Consider the following 22,250-nt stretch of genomic DNA (forward strand, 5'->3'; position numbering starts at 1 on the left):
TTACCAGACAACATTTGACACCAAGCCACACAAAAAGATATTAGAACAGGTGACCAAAAGCTTTATCCAAGGTATTAAGGAGCTTCTGAAAGGAGGGGAGTGGGGGGGAAAAGGCAGAGAGATTTAAGGAGCGAATTCCAGAGTTTAAGGCCTAGGCAGCTAAAGGCCCGGCCGCCAATGGTGGAGCAGAGGAAATTGGGATGCGTAAAAGGCCAGAATTGGCCTCCCAGGATTACACTCACCTCGCAGGATTCTGTACGGCTTCAGGGAAGGATAGTCATAGATGATAATGTGGGGCTTGGTGCCCTTTTCCCCTACAGCAAAATATTTCCCGCTTGGATGAACCTGCAGAATAAAACAGGAATTAGCTGCATAAACTGGGTGAATACAAGCACCTGTCCTGTGACTGTGCCAAGAATCCCTGCTTTTGCAGTGAGTTCTTTTTTAGGTTTTCTCTCTGTTGGCTTCCAGCACAGCAAGCAGGAGACTCAGTGAGGACAACACAAGTACAAGACTCTATTTACGCTGTAGAGAGAGCAGAACATTAGAAAAAGTTGTTCAGACCATTAAAGCTCATCCCTTTCCCACCTTATTATCCAATTATATTTTGAACAACCAGTGTGTTTGTCTCCAATAACCCTCCCTAACAAGTACTTTAGTTCGGTATTCACTAAGGAGGATACAAACAACCTTCCGGATATAAAAGGGGTCAGAGGGTCTAGTAAGGAGGGGGAACTGAGGGAAATCTTTATTAGTCGGGAAATTGTGTTGGGGAAATTGATGGGATTGAAGGCCGATAAATCCCCAGGGCCTGATGGACTGCATCCCAGAGTACTTAAGGAGGTGGCCTTGGAAATAGCGGATGCATTGACAGTCATTTTCCAACATTCCATTGACTCTGGATCAGTTCCTATGGAGTGGAGGGTAGCCAATGTAACCCCACTTTTTAAAAAAGGAGGGAGAGAGAAAACAGGGAATTATAGACCGGTCAGCCTGACCTCAGTAGTGGGTAAAATGATGGAATCAATTATTAAGGATGTCATAGCAGTGCATCTGGAAAATGGTGACATGATAGGTCCAAGTCAGCATGGATTTGTGAAAGGGAAATCATGCTTGACAAATTTTCTGGAATTTTTTGAGGATGTTTCCAGTAAAGTGGACAAAGGAGAACCAGTTGATGTGGTATATTTGGACTTTCAGAAGGCTTTCGACAAGGTCCCACACAAGAGATTAATGTGCAAAGTTAAAGCACATGGGATTGGGGGTAGTGTGCTGACGTGGATTGAGAACTGGTTGTCAGACAGGAAGCAAAGAGTAGGAGTAAACGGGTACTTTTCAGAATGGCAGGCAGTGACTAGTGGAGTGCCGCAAGGTTCTGTGCTGGGGCCCCAGCTGTTTACATTGTACATTAATGATTTAGACGAGGGGATTAAATGCAGTATCTCCAAATTTGCGGATGATACTAAGTTGGGTGGCAGTGTGAGCTGCGAGGAGGATGCTATTAGGCTGCAGAGTGACTTGGATAGGTTAGGTGAGTGGGCAAATGCATGGCAGATGAAGTATAATGTGGATAAATGTGAGGTTATCCACTTTGGTGGTAAAAACAGAGAGACAGACTATTATCTGAATGGTGACAGATTAGGAAAAGGGAAGGTGCAACGAGACCTGGGTGTCATGGTACATCAGTCATTGAAGGTTAGCATGCAGGTACAGCAGGCGGTTAAGAAAGCAAATGGCATGTTGGCCTTCATAGCGAGGGGATTTGAATACAGGGGCAGGGAGGTGTTGCTACAGTTGTACAGGGCCTTGGTGAGGCCACACCTGGAGTATTGTGTACAGTTTTGGTCTCCTAACTTGAGGAAGGACATTCTTGCTATTGAGGGAGTGCAGCGAAGATTCACCAGACTGATTCCCGGGATGGCGGGACTGACCTATCAAGAAAGATTGGATCAACTGGGCTTGTATTCACTGGAGTTCAGAAGAATGAGAGGGGACCTCATAGAAACGTTTAAAATTCTGACGGGTTTAGACAGGTTAGATGCAGAAAGAATGTTCCCAATGTTGGGGAAGTCCAGAACCAGGGGTCACAGTCTGAGGATAAGGGGTAAGCCATTTAGGACCGAGATGAGGAGAAACTTCTTCACCCAGAGAGTGGTGAACCTGTGGAATTCTCTACCACAGAAAGTAGTTGAGGCCAATTCACTAAATATATTCAAAAGGGAGTTAGATGAAGTCCTTACTACTCGGGGGATCAAGGGTTATGGCGAGAAAGCAGGAAGGGAGTACTGAAGTTTCATGTTCAGCCATGAACTCATTGAATGGCGGTGCAGGCTAGAAGGGCTGAATGGCCTGCTCCTGCACCTATTTTCTATGTTTCTATGTTTCTAATTCCTTACGCTTGATACTTGCTTATGTTAATTTTCCGTTATTGAAATCTCTCCCCTCTGGGTTCTAGGTCACGAGCTCACTCAAATAGGATTCTCGGCGTATGCAGATTAATATGTTGTAACCCCAGTGAGGTCCTTCCATAAGCACCTTCTCTCTCGACTAGAATGTAGGCTTCTTGACTGTTTCCTCACCCGCTTTACACTAGGATTAGTTTGGTTGCTTTCCTCTGTACTTTGTCAAATGATTGTGCATCTTTTTGTAATGTGATTCCCTAAACTCCAAGTGTCAACTCACATTGAAAACCCCCTGCATGATGTCCAAGGTTTAGAATTCAATTGCTTTGGCTTTATACTTTAACAACCTATTAAGCTTTTTCAGTTGTTTCACAATTACTAACCCAGGACCTTTCTAAATCTTGAGGATGCAGACGGGGATTCGGTTTAACGTCTCAACCGAAAGACAGCACCTCCGACAGTACAGCGCTCCCTCAGTACTACACTTGGAGTGTCAGCCTAGATTTGTGTGTTCAAGCCTTTGAATGATACAATTTCAAAATACCTCATTAGACTACGATTAATTAGGTATTTAATATTCCAACGTGATAAGGCATCACAGAAACACTCGTATTATTTAGTGATCTCAACACTAATTAAACAAATACTTTTGCTTGTTTCAACGTGGTCAATGACCAAACTGGATATATGTTTATAAATGGTGCATGTTGCACTATGATATATTTACAATGTTTTGGGCATGGAGGGGGAGGATTAAACCTTACCATCACAATGCCAATGCCTCCTCCACTGCTGCTTCGAACACACTTTTGCACCTTGGTCTTAATATTCATGAGGATTACCAGGTTACCAGCCACAAACATTACAGTTTGCTCATCCATGAGCTGAATGTTCACTCGCCGGGTGCAGTCGTAGCCAAGAGAATATCTGGGATCAAAAGTGGTCAAGGCAGACAAGAGCTAACAGAAGGCAGAAGGTGGAAAACAAACTTCAATAGATTCAACTGACCTTACTATCAGTTAAATTTACTGTACACTGAATAATTCTGGAAATAAATTCAAATTACTATACATGGATTAATTCGGGAAATATATTCAATTTACTGTACACTGGGATTCATTTGCGAATTAGACTAAATTTACTATACACTGGGATTACAATGTTCTGACACAATGGCCCTGAAATTCCGTTGTCCCAGGTCCGTCCGAAGTTTCTACGACCCAGGAAGGCATTGGAAAAGCTGGGTTTCGGCGCGCAATGCGCATGCGCTGGAAACTGGCTTTTCCGATCTGTCAAGTTTCTGTCTCGACAGATCTCACGCATATCGGGAGTAAGGACACTTGCAGGGCAAGGTTTCCGATATTTACGAATATCTTGCCCTACAAATGTTCTCAAAAATCTTGTGCCTGAAAAAGCAGGCGTATAGCCTACTTTTACAGGCGCAAGTGTTTAAAAATACATAAAAGCATTGAAATTAAATTAACACATATGAAAACATACTTTATTGTTAAAAACCCTCCCCATTACGGTAAGTTTATTTTAAGGCACCTTTAAAAAAAGTCAGGAAAATATTATTTTTTTTATATATAAGAACTTTAACTTAAATGATTCTTAAATATGTTGTGTATTTTTCTATTTTATAATGATTGTGTGTGTTGGGGGGGGTTTCTCATTCATAATAATGGGAACTCCAACTTACGGAGTTCCCATTATGATGAATGAGAAAATACTGTACCTTGATTGGCTGCCGAGAGCCATGTGACGACAGCTCCAGCCCTGCGCACGTCCTGACGTGCACGCGCTCCGATGCGTAGGAGTGAAGGCCTCAGGCTCGGAAGTTCGAGCGGGCACAGCAGTAACAGGTAAATGCGCAGTTTTTTAACTTTTTCTTTAGTTTGCCCATGGGAAGACCTCTATCGGAATTTCAGGCAATATGTTTGTGCAGAGTGTTTCTGCTGTTTTTATAAAGGATACATAAAGGTGAGGAGATGTTCTGGAATCTCTGACTCTGGTGAGATGAACGGCTTTGAGTATAGATCCTCATAGTTATAGAAGAAGTCATCCAAGAGTATTCTTTCTTCTGGCTTGCTGCTTGTTTCTTTGTACTTCTCCTCCTCCTCCTCCTCATCCTCTTTCTCCTCCTCTGCAGTTTGCTCTGTAATTAAACAATTAAACGTTTGGTTCTCCTGCAAATGCTGCTCACATATTTCAGTTATACTTCCGAATGCACAGCCGAGCCAGCTACGAGATAATGAGCACAAGTTGCAGACATAGACGGAGATAAAGACACTGCCTCCATTCTTCAAACAGCACCAGGAGTACGTGCAAAGCCACAAGGACGACAGGCCTTTAAACCAGATAGAAAGCAATTTTCCGCTGAGCTCATCTGTTTTGTGCAGAAAAATCAGGCAATCCCAAGTGGAAAACTGGGTGGAGTTGGGTTTTGCCAGAGCTCCATCCCCATTATGTCACAATTTGGGAGGCACAGAGATTTAGATGTGCCTGCTCCAAACAGCACCATTTAAACATTCATATTCATCAAGGGCATTCTGAAGGCCATTTCTCATCACTCTGGATGCAGGATGACATTTCTAAATCATTCCGCTACAAAATGGGCACCCAGAGCTGCTCGGTGATGGGTAAGCAGATTAAGGTGTTCGTATCAGGTTATGGGTATCAAAGGATATGGAACAAAGGCGGGTAAATGGAGTTGAGGTACAGATCAGCCGTGATGTGTTTGAATGGCCAACTCTTGTTCCAATGGTCCGAGGTGAAGACACAGTATTTAGAAACATAGAAATTTACAGCACAGAAGGAGGTCATTTCGGCCCATCATGTCCGCACCGGCCGACAAAGAGCCGCACGGCCCTTAGTCAGCAGCCCTGAAGATTACATATAAACCTATGAACAACAACGGAAAGGCAAAGAGCACCCGGCCCAACCAGTCCACCTCACCACAACTGCGACACCTCATATACTGAAACATTCTACACTCAACCCCAACCGGAGCCATGTGATTTCCTTGGGGGGGGGGGGGGGGGGGAGGAGGGTAAACAGCTAGAGGTCGTGGTCCATATCAGGACCAACGACATAGGTAAAATGAGGGATGAGGTCCCACAGAAAGAATTCAGGGAGCTAGAAAGAAAATTAAAGGGTAGGACCTCAAAGGTAGTAATCTCCAGGTTACGACCGGTGTCGCGTGCTAATGAGTATAAAAATAGGAGAGGATGAACACGTGGCTGGAAAGTTGGTGTAGGAGGGAGGGCTTTAAATTCTTGAGGCATTGGGACCGCTTCTGGGGGAGATGGGACCTGTACAAATCGGACGGGTTGCACCTCAACAGCGCCGGGACCAATATCCTCGTGGGGAGTTTTGCTAGTGATGTTGGAGAGAGTTTAAACTAACTTGCCGGGGGATGGGAACCGGAGAACGAATTCAAAAGGGAAGGAAGTAAAAGCAGATATTGAGAGGGAGATAGAGGAGCAAATATGTAGGCAAATTGCTGTGAAGTCCATAAACCACAGGGTGAGGGATTTTAACCAACCAAATATTGATTGGGACAAATTTAGTGTGTAGGGTAAAGAGGGTGCGGAATTCTTGAAATGCACTCGGGGACTTTTTAAGTCAGTATGTAGCAAGCCCAACACGAGAGGGGGCGGTCTTGAATTTAGTTTTGGGGAATGAAGCTGGGCAGGTTGAAGGGGTATTAGTGGGCGAGCACTTGGGTGCCAGCGACCATAATTCAGTCAGATTCAAGTTGGTTATGGATAAGGACAAGAATAGACCCGGAATAAAAGTTCCGAATTGGGGAAAAGCTAATTTTGCTAAGTTAAGGAGTGATTGGCCATAGTGGACTGGAAACAGCTACTTGTGGGTAAATCAGTGTCGGAACAGTGGGAGGCATTCAAGGAGGAGATCCGGAAGGCTCAGGCCAAACATGTGCCCTTAAAGAAAAAGGCTGGGAAAAATTATTCTAGAGCCCCCTAGATGTCTGGGGACTTACAGGGGAGGATTAAGAAAAAAAGGGACGCTTATGTATTATACCAACGGCGAAATACTTTAGAATCTTTAGAGGAATATAGAAAGTTAAGAGGCAAAATTAAAAAGGATATTAGGAATGCTAAGAGTGGGCACAAGAAATTCTTGGCCAGTAATATTAAGGAAAACCCCAAGATGTTCTATAAATATATTAAGAGTAAGAGAGTAGCTAAAGAAAGGGTAGGGCCTATTAGAGACCATGAGGGTAATCTTTGTGTGGACGTGGAAGATGTTGGTAGTGTTCTTAATGAATACTTTGCATCTGTTTTCACAAAGGAAAGGGGTAATGCAGATACTGCTATCGACGAGGAGTGTGATATTCTGGATGAAATAAATATAGTGAGAGAGGAAGCATTAAGAGGTTTAGCAGCTTTGAAAGTAGATAAGTCCCCAGCCCCGGATGAAATGCATCCCAGGCTGTCGAGCGAAGTAAAAGAGGAAATAGCAGAGGCCTTAACCATCATTTTCCAGTCCTCTCTGGATATGGGCATGGTGCCGGAGGATTGGAGGACTGCTAATGTAGTACCCTTGTTTAAGAAGGGAGAAAAGGATAGGCCGAGTAATTACAGGCCTGTCAGCCTAACCTCAGTGGTGGGAAATTATTGGAAAAAATCCTAAAAGACAGGATAAATCTGCATTTGGAAAGGCAGGGATTAATTAGGGTCAGTCAGCATGGATTTGTTAAGGGAAGATCGTGTTTGATTAATCTGATTGAATTTTTTGAGGAGGTAACCAAGAGGGCCGATGAGGGTAGTCCATATGATGTAGTATATATGGACTTCAGCAAGGCTTTTGATAAGGTCCCACATGGTAAACTGTCATGAAGGTTAAAGCCCATGGGATACAGGGCAAAGTGGGAAGTTGGATCCAAAATTGGTTTGGGGGTAGGAAGCAAAAGATAATGATTGATGGATGTTTTTCTGACTGGAAGGATGTTTCCAGTGGGGTTCCGCAGGGCTCAGCACTGGGTCCCTTGCTTTTGTGGTATATATCAATGATTTACATTTGAATATAGGGAGTATGATTAAGAAGTTTGCAGACGACACTAAAATTGGCTGTGTGGTTGATAATGAAGAAGAAAGTCATGGGCTGCAGGAGGATATCAATCTACTGGTCAGGTGGGCAAATGGAATTTAATTCAGAGAAGTGAGAGGTGATGCACTTTGGGAGGGCGAATAAGAAAAGGTTATACACATTAAACAGTAGGCGACTTAAAAGTGTAGATGAACAAAGGGATCTTGGAGTGCTTGTCCACAGAACTCTTTTGATAGGAAACATAAAACATTAAATCATGGCCCCCCGATCTGGGGGACACACCAAACATTTTCCAGTCCCCTTTTTTGTTTTTTTGGGGGGGTTTTTTGTGGGTTTTTTTGTGGGTTTTTTTGCGGGTTTTTTGTGTTTTTTTTGTGTTTTTTTGGGCATTAAAGTCATGTTTTTCCTCCAAGTGCCCCCTATAAAAGGGGAGGGGGACACTAAAAAACACCGGCAATTAAAACAAAATAAACCTTAAAACATAAAATCAAATTAAAATTTGATTGCCAGGGGTGATGATGCACTCCAGTCCCTCCGGCGCCCACCTCTCGCGGAAGGCCGCGAGCGTACCGGTGGACACCGCGTGCTCCATCTCCAAGGACACCCTGGCGCGGATGTACGTGCAGAAGAGAGGCAGGCAGTCAGGTTGAACGACCCCCTCGACCGCCCGCTGCCTGGACCAGCTGATGGCAGCCTTGGCCGTGCCCAGGAGCAGTCCTACGAGGAGGCCCTCGGACCTACCCGCTCCCCTCCGCACAGGGTGCCCAAAGATCAGGAGTGTGGGACTGAAGTGCAGCCAGAATTTCAGGAGCAGCCCCTTTAAATAATAAAACAGGGGGCTGCAACCTTGTGCATCCGATAAAAACATGGAACACGGACTCTTCCAGACCGCAGAAATTGCAGGCGGCCTGGGAGCCCGTGAACCGGCTTAAAAATTTATTGCACGGCACTGCTCCGTGCACCACCCTCCAGGCCAAGTCCCCGATAAATACTGGGAGGACTCCCGCGTAGAGTGCCCTCCATCGGGGACCCTCACCTCCTCCGGACGGCAAGATGGTACGCCATGGCGTGTCCGGATGGTAGGCGAGGATGGCAAAGTTGAGAGTGTGCAGGAGCAGCCCGTACAGGAAACCCCTCCGCGCGGAACTGAAAGGCACGGAGGGAATTTCCTCGAGGCGGCTCAAGTTATGAGGCGCCGGCTCCCGAGGGAGGTTCCGGGGTTTGGCGCCGATGAGGAATTCCGTCCGGACGGGGGTCAGTTTGGACGGGATCTCCCCACGTGCTTGAGCCTCCTCGATGCACCTAACGGATTCGGGGCCCAGAGCTGTTTTTAGCAACTCGATGGCATCGGCCGCGCGGCGGACGTTGGCAGAATTTAGGCGCCGTGCCAGCGTGTCTGGCGCCATCCAGCCCGCTCCTCCGCCATCGAGCAGGTCCCTGACCCTGGTCACCTCACCAGCCACAGCCCTCTCGTCCGACCGCCACCTGAAACCTCGGTCGTGGAGGTACGCATTCCCAAGCAGCGGCTCCTGCAGGACAGCCGCCACTCCAGCCGGTGGAGAGCTGCGCTTGGTGGATACTTTATTCCAGACCCTGGTGAGTTCCTTGTAAAAGACAGGCAGCTCCTGGAAGGCGGTCCTGACGCCCCCCAAGCTCACAAACAGGAGCTGCGTGTCGTAGTTGAGGCCGTGCTGATGGCGGAAGAAATACATCGCCAGAGCACGCCACCTAGGAGGGGGCTCGACGTAAAGGTATCTCTGCAGGGTCTGAAGACGGAAAGTCGCGAGCTGGGTGCTGACGCACACCAACGACTGACCGCCCTCCCCAAGCGGGAGACTCAAGACCACGGCAGAGACCCAGTGCTTCCTGTTGTTCCAGAAGAAGTCCACCAGCTTCTTCTGTATCTTGGCGACAAACGCAGGGGGAGGGGTCAAAGTAACCAGCCGGTACCACAACATGGCGGCCACCAGCTGGTTTATGACGAGCGCTCGACCCCTGTAGGACAGCACTCGAAGCAGTCCTGTCCAGCGCCCTAGGCGAGCGGCGACCTTGGCCTCCAGCTCTTGCCAGTTCGCCGGCCAGGCTCCCTCGTCGGGGCTAAAGTAGACTCCCAGATAGAGGAGATGGGTCGTGCTCCAGGCAAAAGGCCTGAGCTCCTCCGGCAGGGAGTCCACCCGCCACTGACCCACCAGGAGTCCGGAACATTTCTCCCAGTTGATTCTGGCGGAGGATGCGGCCGAGTAAATCTCCTGGCACTCACGCATCCTCCGCAGGTCAGCGGGATCCTCTACCGCGAGGAGCACGTCATCGGCGTAAGCCGAGAGGACGACCTCCACGCCCGGCCCTTGCAGAGCCAGTCCCGTCAACCTCGTCCGCAGGAGGCGCAGGAAAGGCTCCACGCAAACGGCGTATAACTGGCCGGACATGGGGCATTCCTGGCGCACCCCCCTCCTAAAGCGAAGGGGCGCCGTCAAGGACCCGTTAACCTTTATCAGACACTCCGCGGCGGCGTACAAACGTCGGATACGGGCGACGAAATGCGTCCCGAACCCGAAAGCACGCAGAGTCCCGAACAGATAGTCGTGATCCACCCTGTCGAACGCCTTCTCTTGGTCGAGGGATAGGAAGGCGACCGACAGACCAGCCTCCTGGGAATGATGGATGAGGTCCCGGACCAGATGGATGTTATCGTGGATTATCCGGCCCGGGACCGTGTAGGATTGGTCGGGGTGGATCATGTGGTCCAGCACGGCGCCAAGGCGAGCAGACATCGCCCTGGCGAAGATTTTGTAGTCTGTGCTGAGGAGGGAGACCGGGCGCCAGTTCTTAAGGAGGCGGAGATCGCCCTTCTTAGGCAGCAGGACGATGACTGCCCTGCGCCAAGAGAGGGGCATCTCCCCGGTCACCAGACTTTCCCCCAGGACCCGCGCGTAGTCGCCCCCCAGGACGTCCCAGAATGCACTGTGGAACTCCACGGTCAGCCCATCCAGCCCCGGGGCTTTTCCCCTCGAGAGCCGGGCGAGGGCACCGGTCAGCTCCGCCAGGCTTAGCCTGCTGCCCTGCCACCATTCAGACGTATAACTAAGAAACACGGGGTCAAGAGCTACACTCACCCCACAATGAGCATCGAGGAGTGCGTGCGGGCGATGGCTGGGGTAGTCGGCCCCTCGGCCATTGTCGCAGCCTCTAAGATGTCTGGGAAGGCTGTGTTCTTCCTGGGGTCGGAGCGGGCGGTGTCCCTGGCCCTTGAAAGGGGGCTCACGGTGGGCGGGACGTTCCTGCCGGTGGACCCTCTCGAGGCCACCGCGCAGAGGGTCATCGTATCGAACGTCCTGCCCTTTGTTCCCGCTGAGCTCCTCCTCCCTCACCTACACCAACTGGGGGAGGTAAGGTCGGGGATCAACCCCATACCGCTCGGCCTCAGGGAGAACAGCCTGCGCCACATGTTCTCCTTCCGCCGCCAGCTTTTTGTCCGGCTGGCGCGGGAGGAGACGACGGAAGGGCATTTTAATGTGGTGCACGAGGGGACTGCCTACCACGTCTTCTGGACGTCGGACGGCGTGCGGTGCCATGCCTGTAGGGAGGTGGGGCATGTTCGTAAGAACTGCCCCGCCTCCAAGGCTGCCAAACCACCGAGGGCGGCCAAGGCTGGCGCCGCCGCCACCCCTCCCCCTAGTTGCGTCCGCGTGCCGGGAGCCGTAGGTGCGCGGGCATCGTCGGAGGCCTTTGTTTTCACGGCCTCCGGCGGGGGGGAGGGAGAGTGTCCGACCGGAAAGAAGGCGCGGAACAAGGCGAAACATCTAGAGGCGGGTCCCCTCGGTGCGACAAACAACTTGTTTACCGCGCTCGGCCCAACCCAGTCACCGGCGAGCGCGTGGTGCCCCGAGCCCGTGCCCGAGCCCTTGAACAACACCACAGAGGGGCCCGGGCGCGGGCAAGAAAAGGAAAAGGGGGGGGTGGAGCGGGAGGCCTCGGCAGACATGGGGGTCTCCCTGCCTCCGCGCACCCCCAGGAAAAAAAGGAGGCGCCGCTCCAATGAGGTTGAGGGGGAACAACATCCCTCCGCGGAGGAGTCGGTGCCCGCCGCGTGTCCCGCGTCCCCCACCGGCGCCCCCAAACTGCGCCGTAGGCACGAAGAATCTGTCCCCGGGGAGGGTGAGCCAGTCGAGGCTGCCCAGCCGCTGCCTCCCGGGGATGGCGTGAAAGATCTGCCTGTCGTGGGGGGCGTGGGGCTAGCGGAAGAATGCGTAGCCGCCGGGTCGAGCGTCCCGGGGACTGAGGCGGGCGGGGCCGAAAAGGCCGAACCTGAGCCCGCCCAGCCAATACCCAACTTCCCCCGGGATTTGCTCGACTCGGCAGAAACTGACACTGCAAACAATTTTAACATACATCCACACGCTGGGCCGGGGGGTGGCGGCGGGGAGGGGGAAGAACAACAACCCTCGCCCCCTACTTTGGAGCTGAGGGACTTGGTGGACCTGGAGAACTTCCTAAACCAGGTCTCTCCGTGTTCCCCGGCTCCTGGGGCGGAGGAGGAACCCCTTCCGCTGTCGCTTCCCGACCCAGCACCAATTTTAAAAGAGCCCAGTGGGAACTCCTCTGCCGACGATCCTGGGGGTGGGATCGGGGCAGAGCCAGGGCCAGATGGAGCGGCCGGGCCGTTTGCCGTACCTCGTGCGGTCGACGGGCCGGCTGCTAGCGGCGACCTCCCGGAGGGGGATGGGGACTCGTTGGAGGACGCGGGTGAAGATCTCGAGTCCATCGTCAGTGAGGCGGTGGATCTGCTCGCGTCCGCCGCTGAGACCCTCCTCATTCCTGCAAAGGAACTCCGGGACTTTTTGGTCCAGTGCCGGAGTCGCCGCGACCAATCCCGTCTGGCCCTGGAAAGATGGTCTGAGCCAGTGTTGCTCGTCGCTTCCGTCCGCGCCGCCGCTAAATCCATGGCCACGGGCGGGCCCTTATCAAAGGCGCAGGGCCTTGAGCTGCGCCGGCTCAAAAAGTTCCTCGCTGGGCTGCTGAAGGAGTGGAGGTCAACAAACGACTCCACTCCCCCCCCACAATAGGTTAGGTGGAGGTTGCACTATACTCTAGTCATGAAGATAACCATAGCCAGCCTCAACATCAACGGCAGCAGAGAGGCACGCCGTAGATTTAACAATTTTTCGCTCCTGCGGGAGGGGAAATATGCGGTGTGCTTCCTGCAAGAAACCCACATCGTTCCAGGAGACGAAGCCACGTGGCTCCTGGAATGGCAAGGAGAGGTCCGCATGAGCCACCTCACCGCCACTTCTAGTGGGGTGGCCATCTTGCTGGCCCCGCATTTTCAGCCGGAGATCTTGGGGGTCAAGGAGCCCGTGCCAGGCCGCTTGCTGCACGTAACGGTTCGCCTGGGGGACGTGCCGCTCCATCTCGTGAACATGTACGCACCTCAGCCCGGCCCGCAGCAAACGCGCTTCTTTGAAGAGGTGTCTGCTCTTCTTGGCTCCGTCGACGTCGGCGACAGCATTGTCCTCGGGGGGGATTTTAACTGCACCCTCGAGGCGAGGGACCGCTCCGGTGCCCCGCAGTGCATGACGGCGATGGAGAAGTTGAGGGACCTGGTCGGGTCCTTCGACTTGGTGGACGTCTGGCAAAATCTCCATCCCGACTCCAGCGCCTTTACTTGGGTGAGGCCTGGCGTAGGATGGTCCAGAGTCGACCGCCTTTACGTGTCTCGGGCGTACATTTCCTGCGTCCCGGCGGCCTCCATGCGGCCGGTGCCGTGTTCGGACCACCACCTGGTGTGGGCGGAGCTCGCTTCGCTCCGCGCGAGGACGGGGTCGTGTACTGGCATTTTAACAACCAGCTGCTGGAGGACGTGCGGTTCCAGGACTCGTTCCGTCGTTTCTGGGCCGACTGGAGAAGGAAGCAGGGGGGCTTCCCCTCCTTGAGGCTATGGTGGGACGTGGGCAAGGCTCACGTCCGCGTCTTCTGTCAAGAGTACGCGAGGGGGTCGACCAAGAGGCGGGCGGCCAGGGTCGGGCGCCTAGAAAAAAAGAGGTGCTCGACCTAGAGTCTCGTCTCGCTCAAGTCGTTGGGGACCCGGCCCTGCGGACGGTGTACGAAGCGAAGAAGGCCGCGCTGAAGGACCTGCAGCTCGTCGGGTCCCGAGGCGCGTTCGTGAGGTCGCGGATCCGGTTCCTGCGGGATCTGGACCGCGGCTCCCCCTTCTTCTACTCGCTGGAAAAAAGACAGAGTGTCCGTAAGCAGCTCTTGACGCTGCTGGCCGACGACAGCTCTCTCGTCTCGGATCCGGAGGGCGTCAACAACAGGGCCCGTGAATATTACGGGGCCCTGTTCTCTCCGGAGCCGTCCAGCGAGGAAGCACGTAGAGTTTTGTGGGAGGATCTGCCGAAGATCAGCCCGGAGGGCGCCGAAAATCTAGAAGCTCCGCTAAGCCTGGCGGAGCTGACCGGTGCCCTCGACCGGCTCTCGAGGGGAAAATCCCCGGGGCTGGACGGGCTGACCGTGGAGTTCCACAGGGCGTTCTGGGACGTCCTGGGGGGCGACTACTCGCGGGTCCTGGGGGAAAGTCTGGCGACCGGGGAGATGCCCCTCTCTTGGCGCAGGGCAGTCATCGTCCTGCTGCCTAAGAAGGGCGATCTCCGCCTCCTTAAGAACTGGCGCCCGGTCTCCCTCCTCAGCACGGACTACAAAATCTTCGCCAGGACGATGTCTGCTCGCCTTGGTGCCGTGCTGGACTACATGATCAGTCCTACACGGTCCCGGGCCGGACAATCCACGATAACATCCATCTGGTCCGGGACCTCATCCATTATTCCCAGGAGGCTGGTCTGTCGGTCGCCTTCCTATCCCTCGACCAAGAGAAGGTGTTCGACAGGGTGGATCACGACTATTTGCTCGGAACTCTGCGCGCTTTCGGGTTCGGGACGCATTTCGTCGCCCGGATCCGACTTTTGTATGCCGCCGCGGAGTGTCTGATTAAGGTTAACGGGTCCTTGACGGCGCCCCTTCGCTTTAGGAGAGGGGTGCGCCAGGGATGCCCCATGTCCGGCCAGTTATACGCCGTTTGCGTGGAGCCTTTCCTGCGCCTCTTGCGGACGAGGTTGACGGGACTGGCTCTGCAAGTGCCGGGCGTGGAGGTCGTCCTCTCGGCTTACGCCGATGACGTGCTCCTCGCGGTAGAGGATCCCACTGACCTGCGGAGGATGCGTGAGTGCCAGGAGATTTACTCGGCCGCGTCCTCCGCCAGGATCAACTGGGAGAAATGTTCCGGACTCCTGGTGGGTCAGTGGCGGGTGGACTCCCTGCCGGAGGAGCTCAGGCCTTTTGCCTGGAGCACGACCCATCTCCTCTATCTGGGAGTCTAACTTAGCCCCGACGAGGGAGCCTGGCCGGCGAACTGGCAGGAGCTGGAGGCCAAGGTCGCCGCTCGCCTAGGGCGCTGGACAGGACTGCTCCGAGTGCTGTCCTACAGGGGTCGAGCGCTAGTCATAAACCAGCTGGTGGCCGCAATGTTGTGGTACCGGCTGGTCACTTTGACCCCTCCCCCTGCGTTTGTCGCCAAGATACAGAAGAAGCTGGTGCACTTCTTCTGGAACAACAGGAAGCACTGGGTCTCTGTTGCGGTCTTGAGTCTCCCGCTTGAGGAGGGCGGTCAGTCGTTGGTGTGCGTCAGCGCCCAGCTCGCGACTTTCCGTCTTCAGACCCTGCAGAGATACCTTTACGTCGAGCCCCCGCCTAGGTGGTGCGCTCTGGCGACGTATTTCTTCCGCCAGCAGCGCGACCTCAACTACGACACGCAGCTCCTGTTTGTGAACTTGGGGGGTGTCAGGACCGCCCTCCGGGAGCTGCCTGTCTTTTACAGGGACCTCATCAGGGTCTGGAACAACGTCTCCACCAAGCGCAGCTCTCCGCCGGCTGGAGTGGCGGTTGTCCTGCAGGAGCCGCTGCTCGGGAATCCGTACCTCCACGACCGAGGTTTTATGTGGCGGTCGGAAGAGAGGGCTGTGGCTGGTGAGGTGACCAGGGTCAGGGACCTGCTCGATGGCGGAGAAGCGGGCTGGATGACGCCAGACACGCTGGCGCGGCGCCTACATTCTGCCAACGTCCGCCACGCAGCCGATGCCATCGAGTCGCTAAAAACAGCTCTGGGCCCTGACTCCGTTAGGTGCATCGAGGAGGCTCAAGCACGTGGGGAGATCCCGTCCGAACTGACCCCCGTCCGGACGGAATTCCTCATCGGCGCCAAACCCCGGAACCTCCCTCGGGGGCCGGCGCCTCACAACTTGAGCCGCCTCGGGGAAATCCCCTCCGTGCCTTTCAGTTCCGCGCGGAGGGGTTTCTTGTACGGGCTGCTCCTGCACACTCTCAACTTTGCCATCCTCGCTTGCCGTCCGGACACGACATGGCGTACCATCTTGCCGTCCGGAGGAGGCGGGGGTCCCCGATGGAGGGCACTCTACGCAGGGGTCCTCCCACTATTCATTGGGGACTTGGCCTGGAGGGTGGTGCACGGAGCAGTGCCGTGCAACAAATTTTTAAGCCGGTTCACGGACTCCCAGGCCGCCTGCAATTTCTGCGGTCTGGAGGAGTCCGTGTTCCATGTTTTTATTGAGTGCACGAGGTTGCACTTCAGTCCCACTCTCCTGATCTTCGGGCACCCTGTGCGGAGGGGAGCGGGTAGGTCCGAGGGCCTCCTCGTAGGACTGCTCCTGGGCACGGCCAAGAGTGCCATCAGCCGGTCCAGGCAGCGGGCGGTCGAGGGGGTCGTTCAACCTGACTGCCTGCCTCTCTTCCGCTCTTACATCCGGTCCAGGGTGTCCTTGGAGATGGAGCACGCGGTGTCCACCGGTACGCTCGCGGCCTTCCGCGAGAGGTGGGCACCGGAGGGACTGGAGTGCATCATCACGCCCGGCAACCAAATTTTAATTTGATTTTACGTTTTAAAGTTTAATTTGTTTTAATTGCCGGTGTTTTTAGTGTCCCCTTCCCTTTTATAGGGGGCACTGGGGAAAAAAGTTGATTTTAGTGCCCAAAAAAAAAGAAAAACACAAAAAAAAAGGGCCTTGTAAATGTCTGGTGTGTCATCCAGGTCGGGTGGCACGGTTTGATGTTTTTATGTTTTATAGGTAGACTCTAAAAGAGTTTCATGCACAAGGACCAATCGTGGAGCTTTGGAGGCGTGTCCTGCTCAGTTGGCTGAGTGAGCAGTGAGGAGAGCAGCTCCTATTGTAGCTCCTGGCTGGGCCTGTGAATCAGCCCAGGAAGAGAAGGAAGGAAGGGGCTTCACCACCAACATTCATCCAGAGGGAGAGGAGGAAAGCAGAAAACTTGAACAACTTTACCATTTCTACAAAGAGTTGGAGAGAAGGGGAAAGACCAACAACAACATCCAGTGTGGAAGGAGGGAGGCTCTACCATTCTACAGGTGGGTGTATTGGTGCAGTCCCTAAAAGACTTTGTTGTATCGGTGGGGGGAGGAAAGAAGACCAGTCGGGGGCCGGAACATCGCGGGGGGTGTGTGTGTGTGGAAGTGTGTGTGGGGGCCTCGCTTACAACTAGGCCCCACACACCTTTGAAGCACCCCTCCCCCATTGCCTAGCCTGGGATAGCTGGAGCCACCTGGCTGAAGAATATTTAATCACCCGATTGAACATCGTTGGGAGTGTGTGCCTGTGTGGCTCCAGCTGCACCAGGTGAAGACATCTTCTCCCCTCACCCGAAGACCACCCCAAAGACTATTTTTGTTTGCCATCTGGGGATTGCACCCACCCACAGCTGCGAGGGGAGACCTGCCCTCGCAGCTCCCCCCCATCCCACCCCCCTCTCTCTTTCTCTGTTACTCTCTGTATCTCCCCTCTCTCTCTGAGAGCCCTTCCTCCCAAATTGATTAGAAAAAAAAAATAAAACAATTAAGACAACTGAGCAGAGGGAGCAAGGCCCCTCCCCAATTGTCAACTAGGGGAGAGGTGTGCCTCGTTAAGAGCTCCTCTGCTCAGTCTTTTGAACGAGGCCATTTAAAGACCATTAAGGCCTGTGACTTTGGGGTGGGTGTAGCCCTTAAAGGGACCCCGTGATGGCGACTCCATCCACGCCGGTGGCAGGGCCAGCTAGGATTTATGCGCAGGCGGCATCCACATCCACGGTGCCTCCTGCGCCACCTGCTGCCCTGCCACCATTCAGACGTATAACTAAGAAACACGGGGTCAAGAGCTACACTCACCCCACAATGAGCATCGAGGAGTGCGTGCGGGCGATGGCTGGGGTAGTCGGTCCCTCGGCCATTGTCGCAGCCTCTAAGATGTCTGGGAAGGCTTCCTGGGGTCGGAGCAGGCGGTGTCCATGGCCCTTGAAAGGGGGCTCACGGTGGGCAGGACGTTCCTGCCGGTGGACCCTCTCGAGGCCACCGCGCAGAGGGTCATCATATCGAACGTCCCGCTCTTTGTTCCCGCTGAGCTCCTCCTCCCTCACCTACACCAACTGGGGGAGGTAAGGTCGGGGATTAACCCCATACCGCTCGGCCTCAGAGAGAACAGCCTGCGCCACGTGTTCTCCTTCCGCCGCCAGCTTTTTGTCCGGCTGGCGCGGGAGGAGACGACGGAAGGGCATTTTAATGTGGTGCACGAGGGGACTGCCTACCGCGTCTTCTGGACGTCGGATGGCGTGCGGTGCCATGTCTGTAGGGAGGTGGGGCACGTTCGTAAGAACTGCCCCGCTTCCAAGGCCGCCAAACCACCGAGGGCGGCCAAGGCTGGCGCCGCCACCACCCCTCCCCCTAGTTGCGTCCGCGTGCCGGGAACCGTAGGTGCGCGGGCATCGTCGGAGGCCTTGGTTTTCACGGCCTCCGGCGGGGGGGAGGGAGAGTGTCCGACCGGAAAGAAGGCGCAGAACAAGGCGAAACATCTAGAGGCGGGTCCCCTCGGTGCGCCAAACAACTTGTTTACCGCGCTCGGCCCAACCCAGTCATCGGCGAGCGCGGGGTGCCCTGAGCCCGTGCCCGAGCCCTTGAACAACACCACAGAGGGGCCCGGGCGCGGGCAAGAAAAGGAAAAGGGGGGGGTGGAGCGGGAGGCCTCGGCAGACATGGGGGTCTCCCTGCCTCCGCGCACCCCCAGGAAAAAAAGGAGGTGCCGCTCCAATGAGGTTGAGGGGGAACAACATCCCTCCGCGGAGGAGTCGGTGCCCGCCGCGTGTCCCGCGTTCCCCACCGGCGCCCCTAAACTGCGCCGTAGGCACGAAGAATCTGTCCCCGGGGAGGGTGAGCCAGTCGAGGCTGCCCAGCCGCTGCCTCCCGGGGATGGCGTGGAAGATCTGCCTGTCGTGGGGGGCGTGGGGCCAGCGGAAGAATGCGTAGCCGCCGGGTCGAGCGTCCCGGGGACTGAGGCGGGCGGGGCCGAAAAGGCCGAACCGGAGCCCACCCAGCCAATACCCAACTTCCCCCGGGATTTGCTCGACTCGGCAGAAACTGACACTGCAAACAATTTTAACATACATCCACACGCTGGGCCGGGGGGTGGCGGCGGGGAGGGGGAAGAACAACAACCCTCGCCCCCTACTTTGGAGCTGAGGGACTTGGTGGACCTGGAGAACTTCCTAAACCAGGTCTCTCCATGTTCCCCGGCTCCTGGGGCGGAGGAGGAACCCCTTCCGCTGTCGCTTCCCGACCCAGCACCAATTTTAAAAGAGCCCAGTGGGGACTCCTCTGCCGACGATCCTGGGGGTGGGATCGGGGCAGAGCCAGGGCCAGATGGAGCGGCCGGGCCGTTTGCCGTACCTCGTGCGGTCGACGGGCCGGCTGCTAGCGGCGACCTCCCGGAGGGGGACGGGGACTCGTTGGAGGACGCGGGTGAAGATCTCGAGTCCATCGTGAGTGAGGCGGTGGATCTGCTCGCGTCCGCCGCTGAGACCCTCCTCATTCCTGCAAAGGAAGTCCAGGACTTTTTGGTCCAGTGCCGGGGTCGCCGCGACCAAGCCTGTCTGGCCCTGGAAAGATGGTCTGAGCCGGTGTTGCTCGTCGCTTATCAAAGGCGCAGGGCCTTGAGCTGCGCCGGCTCAAAAAGTTCCTCGCTGGGCTGCTGAAGGAGTGGAGGTCAACAAACGACTCCACTCCCCCCCCACAATAGGTTAGGTGGAGGTTGCACTATACTCTAGTCATGAAGATAACCATAGCCAGCCTCAACATCAACGGCAGCAGAGAGGCACGCCGTAGATTTAACAATTTTTCGCTCCTGCGGGAGGGGAAATATGCGGTGTGCTTCCTGCAAGAAACCCACACCGTTCCAGGAGACGAAGCCACGTGGCTCCTGGAATGACAAGGAGAGGTCCGCATGAGCCACCTCACCGCCACTTCTAGTGGGGTGGCCATCTTGCTGGCCCCGCATTTTCAGCCGGAGATCTTGGGGGTCGAGGAGCCCGTGCCAGGCCGATTGCTGCACGTAACGGTTCGCCTGGGGGACGTGCCGCTCCATCTCGTGAACGTGTACGCCCCTCAGCCCGGCCCGCAGCAAACGCGCTTCTTTGAAGAGGTGTCCGCTCTTCTTGGCGACGTCGACGTCGGCAACTGCATTGTCCTCGGGGGGGATTTTAACTGCACCCTCGAGGCGAGGGACCGCTCCGGTGCCCCGCAGTGCATGACGGCGATGGAGAAGTTGAGGGACCTGGTCGGGTCCTTCGACTTGGTGGACGTCTGGTGAAATCTCCATCTCGACTCCAGCGCCTTTACTTGGGTGAGGCCTGGAGTAGGATGGTCCAGAGTCGACCGCCTTTACGTGTCGCGGGCGTACATTTCCTGCGTCCCGGCGGCCTCCATGCGGCCGGTGCCGTGTTCGGACCACCACCTGGTGTGGGCGGAGCTCGCTTCGATGCGCGCGAGGACGGGGTCCGCGTACTGGCATTTTAACAACCAGCTGCTGGAGGACGTGCGGTTCCAGGACTCGTTCCGTCGTTTCTGGGCCGACTGGAGAAGGAAGCAGGGGGGCTTCCCCTCCTTGAGGCTATGGTGGGACGTGGGCAAGGCTCACGTCCGCGTCTTCTGTCAAGAGTACGCGAGGGGGTCGACCAAGAGGCGGGCGGCCAGGGTCGGGCGCCTGGAAAAAGAGGTGCTCGACCTGGAGTCCCGTCTCGGTCAAGTCGTTGGGGACCCGGCCCTGCGGACGGTGTACGAAGCGAAGAAGGCCGCGCTGAAGGACCTGCAGCTCGTCGGGTCCCGAGGCGCGTTCGTGAGGTCGCGGATCCGGTTCCTGCGGGATCTGGACCGCGGCTCCCCCTTCTTCTACTCGCTGGAAAAAAGACAGAGTGTCCGTAAGCAGCTCTTGACGCTGCTGGCCGACGACGGCTCTCTCGTCTCGGATCCGGAGGGCGTCAACAACAGGGCCCGTGAATATTACGGGGCCCTGTTCTCTCCGGAGCCGTCCAGCGAGGAAGCGCGTAGAGTTTTGTGGGAGGACCTGCCGAAGGTCAGCCCAGAGGGCACCGAAAATCTAGAAGCTCCGCTAAGCCTGGCAGAGCTGACCGGAGCCCTCGACCGGCTCTCGAGGGGAAAATCCCCGGGGCTGGACGGGCTGACCGTGGAGTTCCACATGGCGTTCTGGGACTTCCTGGGGGGCGACTACGCGCGGGTCCTGGGGGAAAGTCTGGCGACCAGGGAGATGCCCCTCTCTTGGCGCATGGCAGTCATCGTCCTGCTGCCTAAGAAGGGTGATCTCCGCCTCCTTAAGAACTGGCGCCCGGTCTCCCTCCTCAGCACGGACTACAAGATCTTCGCCAGGGCGATGTCTGCTCGCCTTGGCACCGTGCTGGACCACATGATCCACCCCGACCAGTCCTACACGGTCCCGGGCCGGACAATCCACGATAACATCCATCTGGTCCGGGACCTCATCCATTATTCCCAGGAGGCTGGTCTGTCGGTCGCCTTCCTATCCCTCGACCAAGAGAAGGCGTTCGACAGGGTGGATCACGACTATCTGCTCGGAACTCTGCGCGCTTTCGGGTTCGGGACGCATTTTGTCGCCCAGATCCGACTTTTGTACGCCGCCGCGGAGTGTCTGATTAAGGTTAACGGGTCCTTGACGGCGCCCCTTCGCTTTGGGAGAGGGGTGCGCCAGGGATGCCCCATGTCCGGCCAGTTATACGCCGTCTGCGTGGAGCCTTTCCTGCGCCTCCTGCGGACGAGGTTGACGGGACTGGCTCTGCAAGGGCCGGGCGTGGAGTTCGTCCTCTCGGCTTACGCCGATGACGTGCTCCTCGCGGTAGAGGATCCCGCTGACCTGCGGAGGATGCGTGAGTGCCAGGAGATTTACTCGGCCGCATCCTCCGCCAGAATCAACTGGGAAAAATGTTCCGGACTCCTGGTGGGTCAGTGGCGGGTGGACTCCCTGCCGGAGGAGCTCAGGCCTTTTGCCTGGAGCACGACCCATCTCCTCTATCTGGGAGTCTACCTTAGCCCCGACGAGGAAGCCTGGCCGGCGAACTGGCAGGAGCTGGAGGCCAAGGTCGCCGCTTGCCTAGGGCGCTGGACAGGACTGCTCCGAGTGCTGTCCTACAGGGGTCGAGCCCTAGTCATAAACCAGCTGGTGGCCGCCATGTTGTGGTACCAGCTGGTCACTTTGACCCCTCCCCCTGCGTTTGTCGCCAAGATACAGAAGAAGCTGGTGGACTTCTTCTGGAACAACAGGAAGCGCTGGGTCTCTGCGGCGGTCTTGAGACTCCCGCTTGGGGAGGGCGGTCAGTCGTTGATGTGCATCAGCACCAGCTCGCGACTTTCCGTTTTCA

At 55.4% G+C, this 22,250-nt stretch overlaps 1 protein-coding gene across 1 annotated transcript in view; it reads right to left on the bottom strand.

Annotated features, from left to right (window-relative positions):
* LOC139275611 (cilia- and flagella-associated protein 44) overlaps positions 1-22,250 on the bottom strand; it is a 292,909-nt gene that overhangs the window by 261,280 nt on the left and 9,379 nt on the right. Inside the window, exons 3-5 of the mRNA XM_070892782.1 lie at positions 4,377-4,557; positions 3,167-3,329; positions 243-345 (exon numbers count right to left, since the gene is read on the bottom strand). Coding sequence (XP_070748883.1) covers positions 243-345; positions 3,167-3,329; positions 4,377-4,557 — 447 coding nt within the window. The remainder of the gene's footprint in view (positions 1-242; positions 346-3,166; positions 3,330-4,376; positions 4,558-22,250) is intronic.

This window comes from Pristiophorus japonicus, chromosome 11 (assembly GCF_044704955.1).
Source record: "Pristiophorus japonicus isolate sPriJap1 chromosome 11, sPriJap1.hap1, whole genome shotgun sequence".
Lineage (NCBI taxonomy): Eukaryota > Metazoa > Chordata > Chondrichthyes > Pristiophoridae > Pristiophorus > Pristiophorus japonicus.